The sequence below is a fragment of the Vombatus ursinus genome, unplaced genomic scaffold (assembly GCF_900497805.2).
Source record: "Vombatus ursinus unplaced genomic scaffold, bare-nosed wombat genome assembly UNPS02008961.1, whole genome shotgun sequence".
Lineage (NCBI taxonomy): Eukaryota > Metazoa > Chordata > Mammalia > Diprotodontia > Vombatidae > Vombatus > Vombatus ursinus.
In genome coordinates this window covers 3185025-3198975 of record NW_020948739.1, presented here as the reverse complement: position 1 = coordinate 3198975, position 13951 = coordinate 3185025, and the positions used below count along the sequence as shown (strand labels likewise).

At 39.2% G+C, this 13951-nt stretch overlaps 1 protein-coding gene across 1 annotated transcript in view; it reads right to left on the bottom strand.

Annotated features, from left to right (window-relative positions):
- LAPTM4B (lysosomal protein transmembrane 4 beta) overlaps positions 1-13951 on the bottom strand; it is a 111661-nt gene that overhangs the window by 79830 nt on the left and 17880 nt on the right. Inside the window, exon 2 of the mRNA XM_027849871.1 lies at positions 1192-1303. Coding sequence (XP_027705672.1) covers positions 1192-1303 — 112 coding nt within the window. The remainder of the gene's footprint in view (positions 1-1191; positions 1304-13951) is intronic.

Sequence of the window (13951 nt, the reverse complement as noted above, 5' to 3'; positions counted from 1 at the left end):
CTTTAAAATACAAGTTGATGGTTAACAATTATAATACTTCCCACTTTCTTAAGACCACAAGTCAAGACCTTATAAGCATTTCCCTTCTGATAAAGTCCAAAGGATGAGGTGCCCCTGTTTTCTGGAGAAAGGTTATGAAATGACAAGGCTTTAAGATGATGGTAACTAATGTCCAATATTATGGAAATAAAAGTCTAGATTTGCTTGTTTTTAATGCAATTGAAATACTGATTCATGGTTGAATCATTTTTGTGGATTATTTGAAGCAACATTTTAATCTTGAATTGACTGCCCCAACCAACAACATTGCCTGTTAGTCCAGCACATCTGCTGAAAGTGTAAACTAACTTAACATTAGCCAAAGCGTCACTAAAGAAAAAAAGCATATATATGTAAACATGCAGCAAAGTGAGCAACCCACTCAATATATTCCAAAACCAAGCAGAAATTAATTTGGATTACCTGCTGTTTGGGATTATGCATACAACAGTATGACTGGAAAGCCATTATAATTTCAAAACCCTGGAGCATCAGCAAGGTATGAGTGGTAAGGTGCTGTGGAAGCAGCCTTTAGAATTTCATGACACTTCTCTCTACCCATCTCTCACCAACCAAAACAAATTGGGTCTTATCTTCCTAGAGATAATTAACAAAGTGCTTTCTGAAATGGAGAGCGGCTAACATAATGTCTTCCAGAGAAGTGACTAAATATAGAAACACCATGGACTACAAGATAATGGGATTTGTTTTCCCTAAAAACAAAATGGGAAGGGGTTCTCTTGACAGAAGATGTATCTTGCATATTTCTTTATGATAGAAATATTTGTTAATTAGCAGAGTGCTTAGTACATAGTAAACATGTAACAAATGTTTTATCTGTCTATTTGATTTGATTTTCATGGTAAAATGAAAGTAAAAACTTACTCAAATGGGGAGGGGTGAGAGAAGGCAGTGAATAAACCTAAGTATAAATATTATCTTCAAGAAAACACAGAACAGATGAAGATATGAGCAAAATTACTAGGATTCTTCTTCTAAATGGAGCATTAAGCAACAAATATAGTTTTAACTTGTTCAGTTCAGGCACAGCATATTTAATTAGCAGCTGAAAATCTACCCTGCATCTCAGCTCACTAGGAGGTGCTTTAAAAAATACCACAAATGCCCACAATGGTTATTAAATGTACTTACTGGCATCATCCATGAAATCAAAATCACCCCCTAGTTCAGAACTGGATAAGTGATACTGATCTGGGTCTGCCATGGCGCTCAGTAGGATCAGAAGTACCACAGCATTGATGATCTACAGTGGGAAAAGAGGGAAAAAGGCAAAACATTATCTTTGAAAAAGACTCTAAGGACAAACTGATAGTAGATATTTATTATAATAAAAATAACTAACATTTATATAGCACTTTGAGGCTTGCAAAGCACTTTTCAAATATTATCTCATTTGATCCTCACAACAACCCTTAGAGATAAGTGCTATTATCACCACCATTTTACAGATGAGGAAACTGAGGCTGAGAGAGATTAAATGACTTGCCAAGGGTCACACAGCTAAGTAAGTGTCGGAGCTGGGATGTTTGAACTTAGGTCTTCCTAGTTTCAAGTCCAGCCCTTTATCCGTTGTGTTATCTAACAATCCATTTTCTGGCTTCAGTCTTAACCTTGAAATAAGTTCAATTACTCTTCCCCACGAGATGGCAAAGATGACAAACCATCCCTAAGGCCAAGGGCCAGTGCACTGAGTGCATCCTATTGTGCCGCCACTCAATATTTTTACAGTAAGTTCTTATTTCAGTTACAACCCTTAGGATATAAATCACAGGAATTAATTCATTCAATATAGAAACTGAGAAACAACCAGGCATAAATCAACTTTTCAGCAAAAATAAGCACTGCAACTGGAAAGAGGAAATAACAAAAGAAATTATGGCATGATGGCTTGAAAAGCCAACTATCCATGGCTGCCAATGAGGATGTCTGCATCAAACTTATTTATTAGGTTCTTCTCTGTATAAGGCTGATGTTCTAGGGGGTAGGAAAAATAAATTAAGTATGCATGACTTCAATTTAATGCTACAGAACAAATATTAATAAGTACCTATGAGGTTCCCCACACTATGCTAAGTGCTAATTTCTGGAGATGCATAAACAAAAATGAAACAATTAAGGGGCTTACAGTCTACTGAGAGAAAGCACCATCTATACAGATAAGTAAGTGCAAATATGAATATGAAACAAATACAGAGAAAATACCAATATACATGCAAAATAAATACAAAGTAAGGGAGGGGAGCAGAGCACTGTGGGAAGCAGAAGAGGTCTTTTATAGGAAGTGAAACTTAAAACTGATCTCTCTGACTCCCCTTAAGTCCCAACTAGAATCCCACCTCCTACAGGGAACTTTCCCTAACCCTTCTGAAATTCCAGTGCTTTCCCTCTTTTAATTATTTCCTATTTTTTCCTGTATGGAGCTTGCTTTGTATATATATTTTTTGCATGTTGTCTCCTCCATTAGATTGTAAGCTCCTTGAGGGTAGGGATTATCTTTTGCCTTTTTTTTCATCCCCAGTGCTTAGCACAGTGCCTGGCACATAGTAAGTACTTAATAAATGTTTATTGAATTGAATTAAACTAAGCCTTGAAAGAAGCTAGGATCCCAAGAGTCAGAAGTAAGAAAGGAAGGCATTCCAAGTGTGGGGCACAGCCTGTGCAAAGGCATAGCACAAAACGATGAAACGTCATGTATAGGGAACAGCAAGTTACCAGCTTGTTGAGTTCATGATGGGGAGCAATATGTACTCAGCCTCGAAAGACAGGTTGGAGAAGGATTGTGGACTGCTTTAAATGTCAAACATAAGAATTTCAATTGTAACCATGAGGCAATAGGGAGTCATTGAAATTTCTTGAATAGAAGAGTAAAATTCCTTCTAGATACTTAAGACAGACCAGAAGTAAACAGGAAATCAGTATAGCCCTAACTGTTTTTCCCCTTGCTTCTTTAATCAAAGGATCATAGATGTAGTATATACTACAAGGAACCTCAGAATCCTTCTAGCATGACCCTTCACTTTCTAGATGAATAAACTGCTATCAAAGGACGTCAAGTGATTCACATAGGAATTAAAGAGCAGAATCTGGAACCAAGTCCTTTTTTTGTTCAAGCAAAGATAAGATTAAAGATCTGCCATATTGGCCAGACTCTTAAGGAATCTAAACATTTTCAATGCTGGTATTTAGAGGGCTTCAGCAAGTCTCAGCCATTGGCTACATTTTAAGAATGTCTAGCCTTTGGCTAGACTCTTAAAGAATCTGAGAATTGGCTATATTTTAAGAATCTCAGTGTCTTAATGGAGACAAGATGGACCTTCTATACAGAAAAGACTGTGGGAAGGATCTAAGAATGGCCAAGTGGTTTGGGGTGACTGGAGGAGGGGTCTAGGAGAAAGGATCTAGGAAGTGACTGGGAGGTCAAGAATGGGGTCTAGATAGGATCAAGGGTGGGAAGCAGCTGGGGGCCATGGGGAGGTTACTAACAATGGAGGGCTAGGCTAGGTTAAGGGTAACAGGAGAATTGGGAGATTTGGTGTAGGAGATAATGAAAGGCCGGTTGAGTGGATAATAGCTGAGGGCGAACTCTAGAGACTTCCTTGATAAAGTGGGAGAATTCAAGGAGAGTTTAAGGAGAGGGTTTCCAAACCCTGTACCCAGTCACTCCTTCCTCAAACAAATGGGACCCAAATTATTTTGGGTAAGGGTCAAATGTCTCAGCTTGGGCCTGTACCCCATCATCCCCCCCCCAAATAAATGGAATGCAAATTCTTTTGAGGTAAGGGGCGAAGGTCTTGGCTTCTGAAAACAGCTTCTTGCTGGCAAGGGGCATTGAGTCCCTGCCTTGGTAGGTCCCATTGAAGGGGGTCAGACTTAAGGTCCAGTGGGCTAGAGACCGTGGATTCAGTCAGAGGTTGGTATATAGCCTGAGCAGTTGTCTGGAAGTTGATGGCTAGGACCCTGGAGGGGACAAACCTGGCTAGGAAGTTAAGCAAACAAGGACCAAACAGTCACAAGAAGAGTATAAAGAAAAGACAATTTCCCTGGAGAGAATTAAAGATGACTATGGCAAGGTAAAAACATAAAAGGAAAAGGACATGTATGATTTCACCTCTTTTTATCCACCTGTCCTGTGGAGGGGACTGGGGCCTTTCCAAACAGTAGCTTGAGGTCCTCCAAGGATTCACAGCTATATTCCAGAGTCTTTGGGTACGAGGTGGGCAAGCCTGACAAACTTATTACGGAAACCAAGTCCTTTGACTCCACAGCCAGTGATCTTTCTACCGTACCATATTGTCTCCTCAGTCTTTTGATGCCATATGGTCTAAATGGTCTTTAAGATCAAAGATTTAATAGGAACCTTTGTGTGGACTAAGCGAGACAGCCTTAGTATTTAGGTGGTCAGAAGTCTTAGGTTCACCTCCTAGCTCAGTGACTTACTATCTCCATGTCATTGGGTCAATCTCTTAACTGCTCTGACTCAACTCCTCTTACTGACCCCTGTAAGGATTGGCCTACTCTTAGGCCCTAGATGACAGAAGTGGTTCCATATTTGACAACTGCCAAAGTACAGGAAAATTTCCATGCACCCAATACTTGGTTGTAGGGCAGCTAGGTGGCACATAGAATGTTGGCCCTGGAGTCAGGAGGACTAACTGTGTGATGCTGGGCAAGTCACTTAACCCTGTTTGCCTCAGTTCCTCATTTGTAAAATGAGTTGGAGAAGGAAATGGCAAACCACTCCAGAATCTTTGCCAAGCAACCCCAAATAGAGTCATGAAAAGTCGGACACAACTGAAAGGACTAAATAATACTCGTTTAGTCAGCGTCATTTAAGTAAGGAATGCAATGTTCTCTAGGTCATAATTAGTTTAGCAAACTTCTGCTAGTCTATATATATGCAAGATTAGCAAACTGTCCTAAGTGTGATGCCCTTGTGATAGATAAGGGCAGAAGCATGGGTCGCTATCCAGGTCATTCTCTGATTGACTACCCAAGGATCCCTTTCTCACTCAGTCCCTGTGAATCTGCCCAGTAACAAAAATTAGATATAGAGGTGGAGACACAGAATCATGATTCTTGACTGGGGATACACATATCACCATATGCCCATGTCATCACCTCCTGACTGTCCATGGGACTAATGGGCTGGGGATCTAAGTGCTTGCATGTCCATGAGTAATAAACTGTCTGGTACAGAATGCTAGATGTTCAAGGCTTTCTCCAATGTCTCATGACAGTGTTACAGGTCTCACAGACTGGGTCTGAGTGATCCAATATCACCCTGGTCAGTACTGGAAGGGCCCACTGCTGCTCTCTGGGGCTCATTAAGGTCTCCTCACTCCCTAGAGCTTTCTGACCACCCTGGTGCTTCCTCAAGAGAATCCTCTACACAAAGCCCCTGAAGGCTAAATTTGCGCTATCTTTGGTCAGGTCGATGTGGTCCTTTCCTATTGCCTATGGCACTCTTGATTTTTTTTGTGCAGTCTGTGGGGTGGGAAAAGTCACTGTAGTTTCTCACTGAATTTCTTGATCAGTGTCCAGTCTGATGTGAATTTTTCAAGGTTTTGCTGGAATAAGTAAGTGGGGGCTAGGCAGCCTGCCTCCACTCAGGAAGCCATTTTGGCAGGAAGTTTTGCTATAATTAGCATTTATACAGCATTTTAAAGTTTGTGAAGCACTTTACAAATATTATTTTATTTTGTTATCACTTGGAAGGTAGATATTATTATTTCCCACATCTGACAGATGAGGAAACTGAGGCAAACAGAGGTTAAACAACTTGCCCAGCCAGAAAGTGTCTGAGGCTGAATCTGAACTCAGACATTCCTGACTCCAGGTCCAGTGTTCTATTCACTATGCCACCTAGATGCATGCAATAAAACTGTATTTCTTTAAATATTCATTGGTTTATTCATTTAATGAATATTTACCGGATGCTATCTATGTGTTTAGCACTGTGCAGGATGCCTTCAGAGACTGGAGAATGAAAAGAAATATGGCATTGACACTGCCCTCAAGGCATTTATGATGGTAGTTGTAGGTGAGGAAAGAGAAGGATAGCTAATATTTACCTCTGAGATTCATTTCAAATCTGAGATTTTGTGATTCTACTTGTGATGGTTTTTCTTTCTAACTCATTTGCAAGCTCTTTAGGGACTTGTGTTTTAATGGAAAGAACATTGAACCTGAAGATTCCATTAAAGTCCTGGCTCTCCTACTTACCAGCTGTATGACCTTGAGCAAATGACAACATCTTTGAGGATGAATGAATGAAAGAAAAAAGCGTGTATTAAAAGATTACAATGTACAAAGTTCTGTGCAGTGCTAAGCACTAGAGATACAAATGTAAATACAAAGATTATCTCTGTTTTCAAGGAGCTTACGTATTTTTTTAAAGAGAAAAACAGCACATATAAGGAGTGGCGGCCAAAGAGGAGCGACCTGGTCCAGAAATTTCCTCAGGTGGTGAATGGAACAATGGCAGAGTTGTTTCAATCATGGTCCATGGTTCTTGAAATGAAGAACTTGGGGGCCAGGGGAAAGGGAGAATGGTACTAGTAAGGTTGAAAAGTTATCAGTGGTGGGGGAGGTAGAAGGAAGGGAAGGAGATAAGAGAGTTTGGAGTTGTCTCAGCTGTAAAATGGGGATAGTTGTTCAGTTGTTTCTGTCATGTCCAACTCTTCATGATTCCATTTGGGGTTTTCTTGGCAAAGATACTGGAGTGGTTTGCCATTTCCTTTTCCAGTTCATTTTCCAGATGAAGAAACAGAGTTAAGTGACTTGCCCAGGGTCACATAGCTAGTAATTGTCTGAGGCTGGACTTGAACTCAGATCTTCCTGACTCTAGGCCCAACTCTCTACCCACTGTTCTATCTAGTTTCCCCCAAAAGGGGTAACATACATCAAATAAGATGACAAATGTGAAAGTCCTTTGTAAAACAAAAAGTACTTGGTAAAATTCTATTACTATAATTTTTCTTTTGTTTCTGTAACAGAGCCTTGCACACTTAACAGAAAGATAATAAAGCTCAACAAATGTTGTCTGGGTTGAGTTACTTTCCTTTTTCCGTCCCATTTTTGTCCCTTTCCTTATGTCATTCCTATTCCCCACAAAGTTGTGGCACTTCTCCAAAGCACCTACCATATGAGATGGTTTATACATTATCAAGGCACTCAAGGAAATCAAGTTCCTTCTCCTCCCACCTCAATGAAAATGAAGTCTACGGTGAAGGGATGACCAAACATCTACGTAGTCTATGGTAGGTGTATTTGCATGTGTGTGAGCGTGTGTGCCTAAGACAATCTACCTAACCTCTGCGTACAACCATCAGCACTGTATGACCTTGAAATGTGACAATTTTATAGTCATTGTGTTAAAGTGCTTGCTGAACAGTGATTCTTCATTGTTATTCCAATCAAAGAATTATTATAGAAAGTCATTAATGTAAAAGTCAATGAAACCTCTAAGAAATCAACCCAATTCAATCCAGTAGGAAGGTTTTAAATTTTAAACAAATAGGAATGAATACAACTTTATACTCAAATATGAATGAATGCATAAGAGTGAGCAAATATGAATGCATAACAAAGCATGAATATATTCCCAAAGTAAATAGGAGTAACTAAAGGCAGCCAAAGAAAACATTACATGTTGTACAACTTAATTTTGTACAATGGACTATTCACCAAAACAAAAGTGTGTCTTTGCCAAGCAGTTATGCTTCAGAAGGCAAAATATTTCACCTTTGCATATATGCCTTCACACAATGCCTTGCTTATAGTAGGTCCTTAATAAGCCTTTGTTATATTGTATTTAAGACAAGAGAAACAATCAAAAGATAATTCAATAGGGTAATATCATGGAAAAGCTAGTACCAGTTTGACTAGAACAGAGATTGAATAAAGACAAGTAGTGTAAAATATAGATTGGCAAGTTGGACCTAGATGATGAAGTATCTTAGATGCCAGACCTTAGAGTTTGCATTTTATTAGCTACTGATGATTTTTGAGAAAGTAAGTGGCATAGTCAGACTTGTACATCAAGATGATTATCTTGACAGTTAGCTGTATGAAGGACAGAGACAGATATATCAGTTAAGAAGCTCTTATAATAGTCTAGTCCTGTCCAGGGATGATGAGAACTTGAAAAAGAGTTTTGACAGTGGGATTGGAATGGAGGTGTTGGAGGCAAGAATGTTATGGGGGGAGAATGGATAGGACTTAGCAACTGTTGGCTGTCAGAGGGGATAGGAAGGAATCAAAAATGACCCTGAAGTTTTGAGCTTTGGTGACTAGAAGAATAATAGCAAAACCAAAAGAAATAGGGAAATTGGGAAGAAAAGTCAACATAAGAGAGGAAATGGTAGGTTCAGTATGGTACATGTTTCATTTAAGATGTGCACAAGATATTTAGCTGGAGGTGCAGGATGGGAATTCAAGAATGAGATCAAGCCTAGATCAATGGCTTTGGGCCATGTGCAAGGAGGTTATATATGTGAAGCCACAGAAAGCAGCCAAGTATTATATATAGAGGAAAGAGCCTTGGGAAATACCCAGATTTAGTGAACATAAGGAGGGAGATGACCCAGTGAAATAACAAAGGGAGTACCCAGGCAGAAGGAGAACTAAGAGGCAATAGCATCATAGAAGCCAAAGGGAGGAAGAATATCAAGAACAAGTCTGACAAAGTCTGAGAAAAGGCCAAAAAGAATGAGAACTAAGCAAAGGCTCCTGGAGACCTAAGAGAGGTGCTTCAGTGAGATAGTGGGAAGAGAACTCAGATTGTGGAGAGCTGAGGAATGAGTGGGAGGGTGGTAACATAGGAGGACAGACTTTTCTATATGGTTAGCAGTGACGTAGAAGAATAATATAGGATAAGTATTCGAGGGAGTAGTGTAATCAAGGGAATGTTTCCACTTCCTCTCCCCTCTTCCCCTCTCCCGACCAAAAAAAAAAGTTAAGGAGAATCTATATTTGCAGGCAGTGGGAAAGGAGCCAGTCAAAAGGGAAAGATTGAAGATGAGAGAGCGAATGAATGATCAATGTAGCAAGGAATGGGAAGAGGTGAAGTTCATGATGGTAGGTAGGGTTTAGATTTTGCAAGAGAGGGGGTCACTTCACTATTTGAAACTGAAAGATGAGCAGAGGATAAGTGAAGACAGAAGTTTTGAGTTATGGATAAGGGTGGAGGGATAAAGAATTCAACATAGTTTGGCAATTTTCTCAATAAAGGAATAGGTAAAGTGATCTGATGAGAGCCTCATACAGTACTGAGTCATTCGGAAGCTAAAATGCTCTCTCTGTGAATTGACATCGCCATACATTCTGCCACCATTTCATAGAAATACTCTCCCTTGACAGATGCCTTCATTTTTGTTTCCTGCTCATTTAAAAATCTCTTTGGAAAATGATCTTCAGCAGGAGGTTTTAGGTGCCCCTCCCAAGTTGTTAGTGTTGGGTAACATTGGCATATCACAGGAACCATGCCCATTATTATATTCATCCTTACAGTTCCTACTTTGTTGCTGAGAAGAGACAAAGCATCTGCTTTTTGTCATCAGGGCAAAACACAGCAAAAAACACATTCTTAGACTATTTTGTTATTTCTCTCTTACCTAATTTCACAAATAGCAGAATGACATGATAAAACTCAATATATTTTCTTTGACAGTGTCAGATTTGCACATTTAAGGAGAGTGATCTCTGTTCAGTGAAATGAGACATTTAGATTTGGCAAGAATTCCAGAAATAATTTAGTCCAACCCCTTTATTTTACTGACATGGAAACTGAAGCCCAGGGAAGGGAAGTGACTTGATCTAGGTCACATAACTAGTCATGGGTTTATTAGCAGCAGCAAACTTTATTGATACTTGCATTTCACTCAATATGTATGAGGCCTAAAAGGGGAGGTGGGGAGGACGTCCTTCCCCCGTCATTAGCTCTGCTCATAACAACTACACTGTGGATGAACTCTGACTGTCAATCTTTCCAGATACTAAGTAGGCAAGATCATGCAGGAGAAGCAAGCAAGTATCCCAGTTGTCCCAGTATTAAAATTTTTAAAGATGCAGCCTATTCTGGCCATGCAGGCAATTAAAAGAAACTATTCCCACCCATGGGGTGCTCCACAGGGAACTCAAGATGTCTTCTCCCAGAAGCAGGTGCCTCAATGTTAGGCAATCTGGACATGTTCTAAAACCTTTATTACAATGACATGATAAAAATGTTTGGAAAAAATTCTAAAACATTGTAAGTGTAAGATCACTTCTATTACTTATTATTTATTCCTCTGCCCACTCTGCTCCTTTCTGGGCTTCAAAACTATGCCTCCACTGGAAAGTATTCCTGGCACCTTCCTCAGTTCCAGGACCTCCTCACCTTGGAATATCCAATTACCCCTGTGGACTTTTCACTCTGAAATATTCATCTGCCAGGCAGGCCAGCCCCATTCTCCTGTTAGCTAGTGAGTTCCTCGTGAGACCTCCATTTTGTGGAAGGGCATGGGTTAGCCAACCTTCATTCTTCTCACATCTCTGCTCTTGATGTTCTGAACTCAAAACCATTTTCTTTCCTTACTCCCCACTCACCCCACTTTTCAGCTCCTTTTTGTGTGTTATCTTCCCCCATTAAAATATAAGTTCCTTGAGGACAGGCACTGTCTTTCTTTTTGCCTGTATCTCTAGTATTTAGCACAGTGCCTGGCACATAGTCACTACTTAATAAATGCTTATTGCTTTTGTTGTTTTGTTGTTGTTATTTTCATTAAGTTAAGAAGACTTCATTGTGGTCAATGAATTGGGGGCTATGATTACCAGGTTTGATTCTTACTCATCATCATGTGTAGTGTGGTAAATCTGAGCTTCCCAAATCATAAGAAGCAATAGGTCTCACTAGACAACACCAAAGTCGCTTCAGAATTCAAACATGAACTATTATTAGGGGCAAGAGGAAGATGAAAGAAGGGATAGAAATATTGCTCAGAGTAGATGAGAAGATAATTATGGATGAGGGGGGAAAGGCAGAACTATTTAATTCCTATTTTTTCTTGTTTTCTCCACCCAAGACAATATTGAGACATGTAGAACAAAAAATGATTAACGTGGAAGTAAAACTCAATATAAACGAAGGCAGAGTTAGACACCACCTAGCTGTCTTCTATAAGACAAAATCTGGGCCTGGACAAGCTATACTGAAAGGATTTTTGAAGGATTGCTAAGTCACTATTTGAATGTTTGAAAAAAAAACACAGAGAATGGAAGAGAGGGTGCAGGATGGTAAATGTCCCCATTTTTAAAAAGAGAAGATGGATTGTTGAAACTATATGAAGATAAACTTGACTTTGATGTCTGGCAAATTTCTAGAATCAGGGGTTAAAGGGCCAGTTTGTAAGTATTTAGAAAATGGAAGTAATGATCACCAAAAGCCAGCATGGGATTATTAATAATTAATCATGCCAGACTAGGTTATTTCCTTTTCTGAAAACAGGACTACCCAACTGATAGCTCAGAATAGTGTTGCAGACATAGTACGGACTTCAACAAGGCATGTGAAGAGGGCTCTTTGTGCTTTACTTGTGGACAAAATGGAGAATTGTAGATTAGGTAGTTAAATGGATTTTAGAATTAGCTAAATGACTGGACCCAAAGAACAAGGATTAATGGATAAATATCAACTTTTAGGGATCTCTGTAGTAGATATGCCCTAGAAATCTGTTCTTGTGCTGCTCAACATTTTTGTTAATGATGTGGATAAATGTATAGATGGGATGGTTATTACATTTATGGTTAACATGGTCAGGAGTTACAACCTGGTTATTCTCCTGGTCCCAAATGTCCAAAGTGTTTCTTGCAAATCTGGACCAACTATTTATGTTACATCTTCACCATCAGCTTGTTCTTTCACACCTTGACTGAAAATTGACCAGTTTTTCCCTATCTGTACCTGCAACTATCCAACCTGCTTCCCAGTTCCTGGCTCTACCCTCACCACCAGTTTCTGGGTCTTTCTTTGGGTCTAAGCTGTTCCCATACCCTGTTATCTATCCTGCACTCCCAGCTTTAACTTCAGTTTTCCCCATCCCAGCTCCTCACCCCACACCCACCATGCACTGATTACAGTTGGGGCTCCCACAGTCTCACAGCCGACTATGATTAGTGGTCCTTTGTCAAATGGTCTAGACAAGGGTGATGGGGAGATTAAACTATCATTAAGTGGTAGAGACAACAAACACCAGAACTGACTCATTGTCGTCTTCTAAGCACTTAGTGAAATTTTCACACAGGACCTGAATATTAACACATACTTACTTTTTTTTTAAACAATTGCAATAGTAGAATAAGAGAATTCAGAGCATGTGGGCCCAATAGTCTCCTGTGGAGTATATGACTCCTTAGTACCACCTAATTTAGGCTAAACAGTTGTGGTATAAACTGCTAGTGTAGCAGCTAAACATGTAGGGATTCAGAGAAGGTTACAAGAGAGCTAGAGGTCTGAGGGCACTGGGAAGGAAACTACTACTGAAAAGAAGATACACACCTAGTGCCTCCATCAAACCAAACCCCCCCCCCCATCAGGACAACTCAAACCAACTCAAGAAACATTCAGTAAATGCCATCTATGCTCAAGGATGCAAAGATGAAAGAAATAATAATTTTTTTTTAAAAACCCAGTTGCTGCCTTCAAGGAGCTTACAATCTATTTACTGGACAAAAACAAAGAGCATCTAGGTACTAGAACAGATAGAATGCTGGTCACTGAGTCAGGAAAACATAAATTCAAATCCTGCCTTAGATATTTAATAGTTGTGTGACTCTGGGAAAGTTATTTCACTTCTGTCTTCCACAACTTACTCATCTGTAAAATGGGGATAACAATAGCACCTACCTCCCAGGGTTGTTATGAGGATCAAATAGCATAATATTTGTGAAGTGCTTTGCAAGCTTTAAAATGTTAATTATTATCACCATTAAGCTATAAGTGTGAGAACTAATTAGATAAGGTTTATACACTAAAGAGATAAGGAAAGAAGGAAAGTACCCATATGCATAAAAATATTTATATCAATTCTTTTCATGATGACAAAGAATTAGAAACTAAAGGGGGTGTTCATCAATTGGGGAATGGCTGAACAAGTTATGGAATATGATGGAATATTATGATGATGAGGGATGTAATGTCAGAGAAACCTGGGAAGACTTGTATGAATTGATACAAAGTGAAGTAAGCAGAACCAGGAGAACAAATTATACAATATAACAACAATATTACAGAGACAAAGAATTTTGAAGCCTTAAGAACTCTGATCATAAAATGATTACCCACTATTTCAGAGGATTCATGATGAAACATGCTACCCATTTCCAGATAATGAGCTGATGGACTCAGAGTGCAGATTGAATTATACTTTTTTTGGAGGGGGGGAGAGGGGAACATGAAAATGGAATTTTGGATATAGAATTTGTTTTGCTTGATTATACATGTTTCTTTGTTTTTCTTGCTTTTTCAATGGTGGAGGGAGGGTGAAGGGAGAATTTAGAGCTGAAAAGAAAATAAAATTGAATTTAAAAAATAACTGAATAGATGGTAAGAACTTGAAGTACATAAAGACCCTCCCTTCTCTAAAAGTGAAAGAAAAACAGAGGATATTTATTTCCCTCTTAATGTTCAGTTACATTTTAGTTTTCTCCTATTTTAGAACTTCATGTACAAACTGTGCCTCTCCTATTTACAAAATGTTCCCGTGGCATCAGATATCCCCTTGTTTTTTGACATCATCCTTTCCACATATAAATAAATCCACCTTCTGTTCTCTAATTCAAGTGGTGCCATGCCCTAACATGTCCTCTCTTTAGTTCTAGTGTTCTCTCAACTCACATCCTTGAACCAAAATGA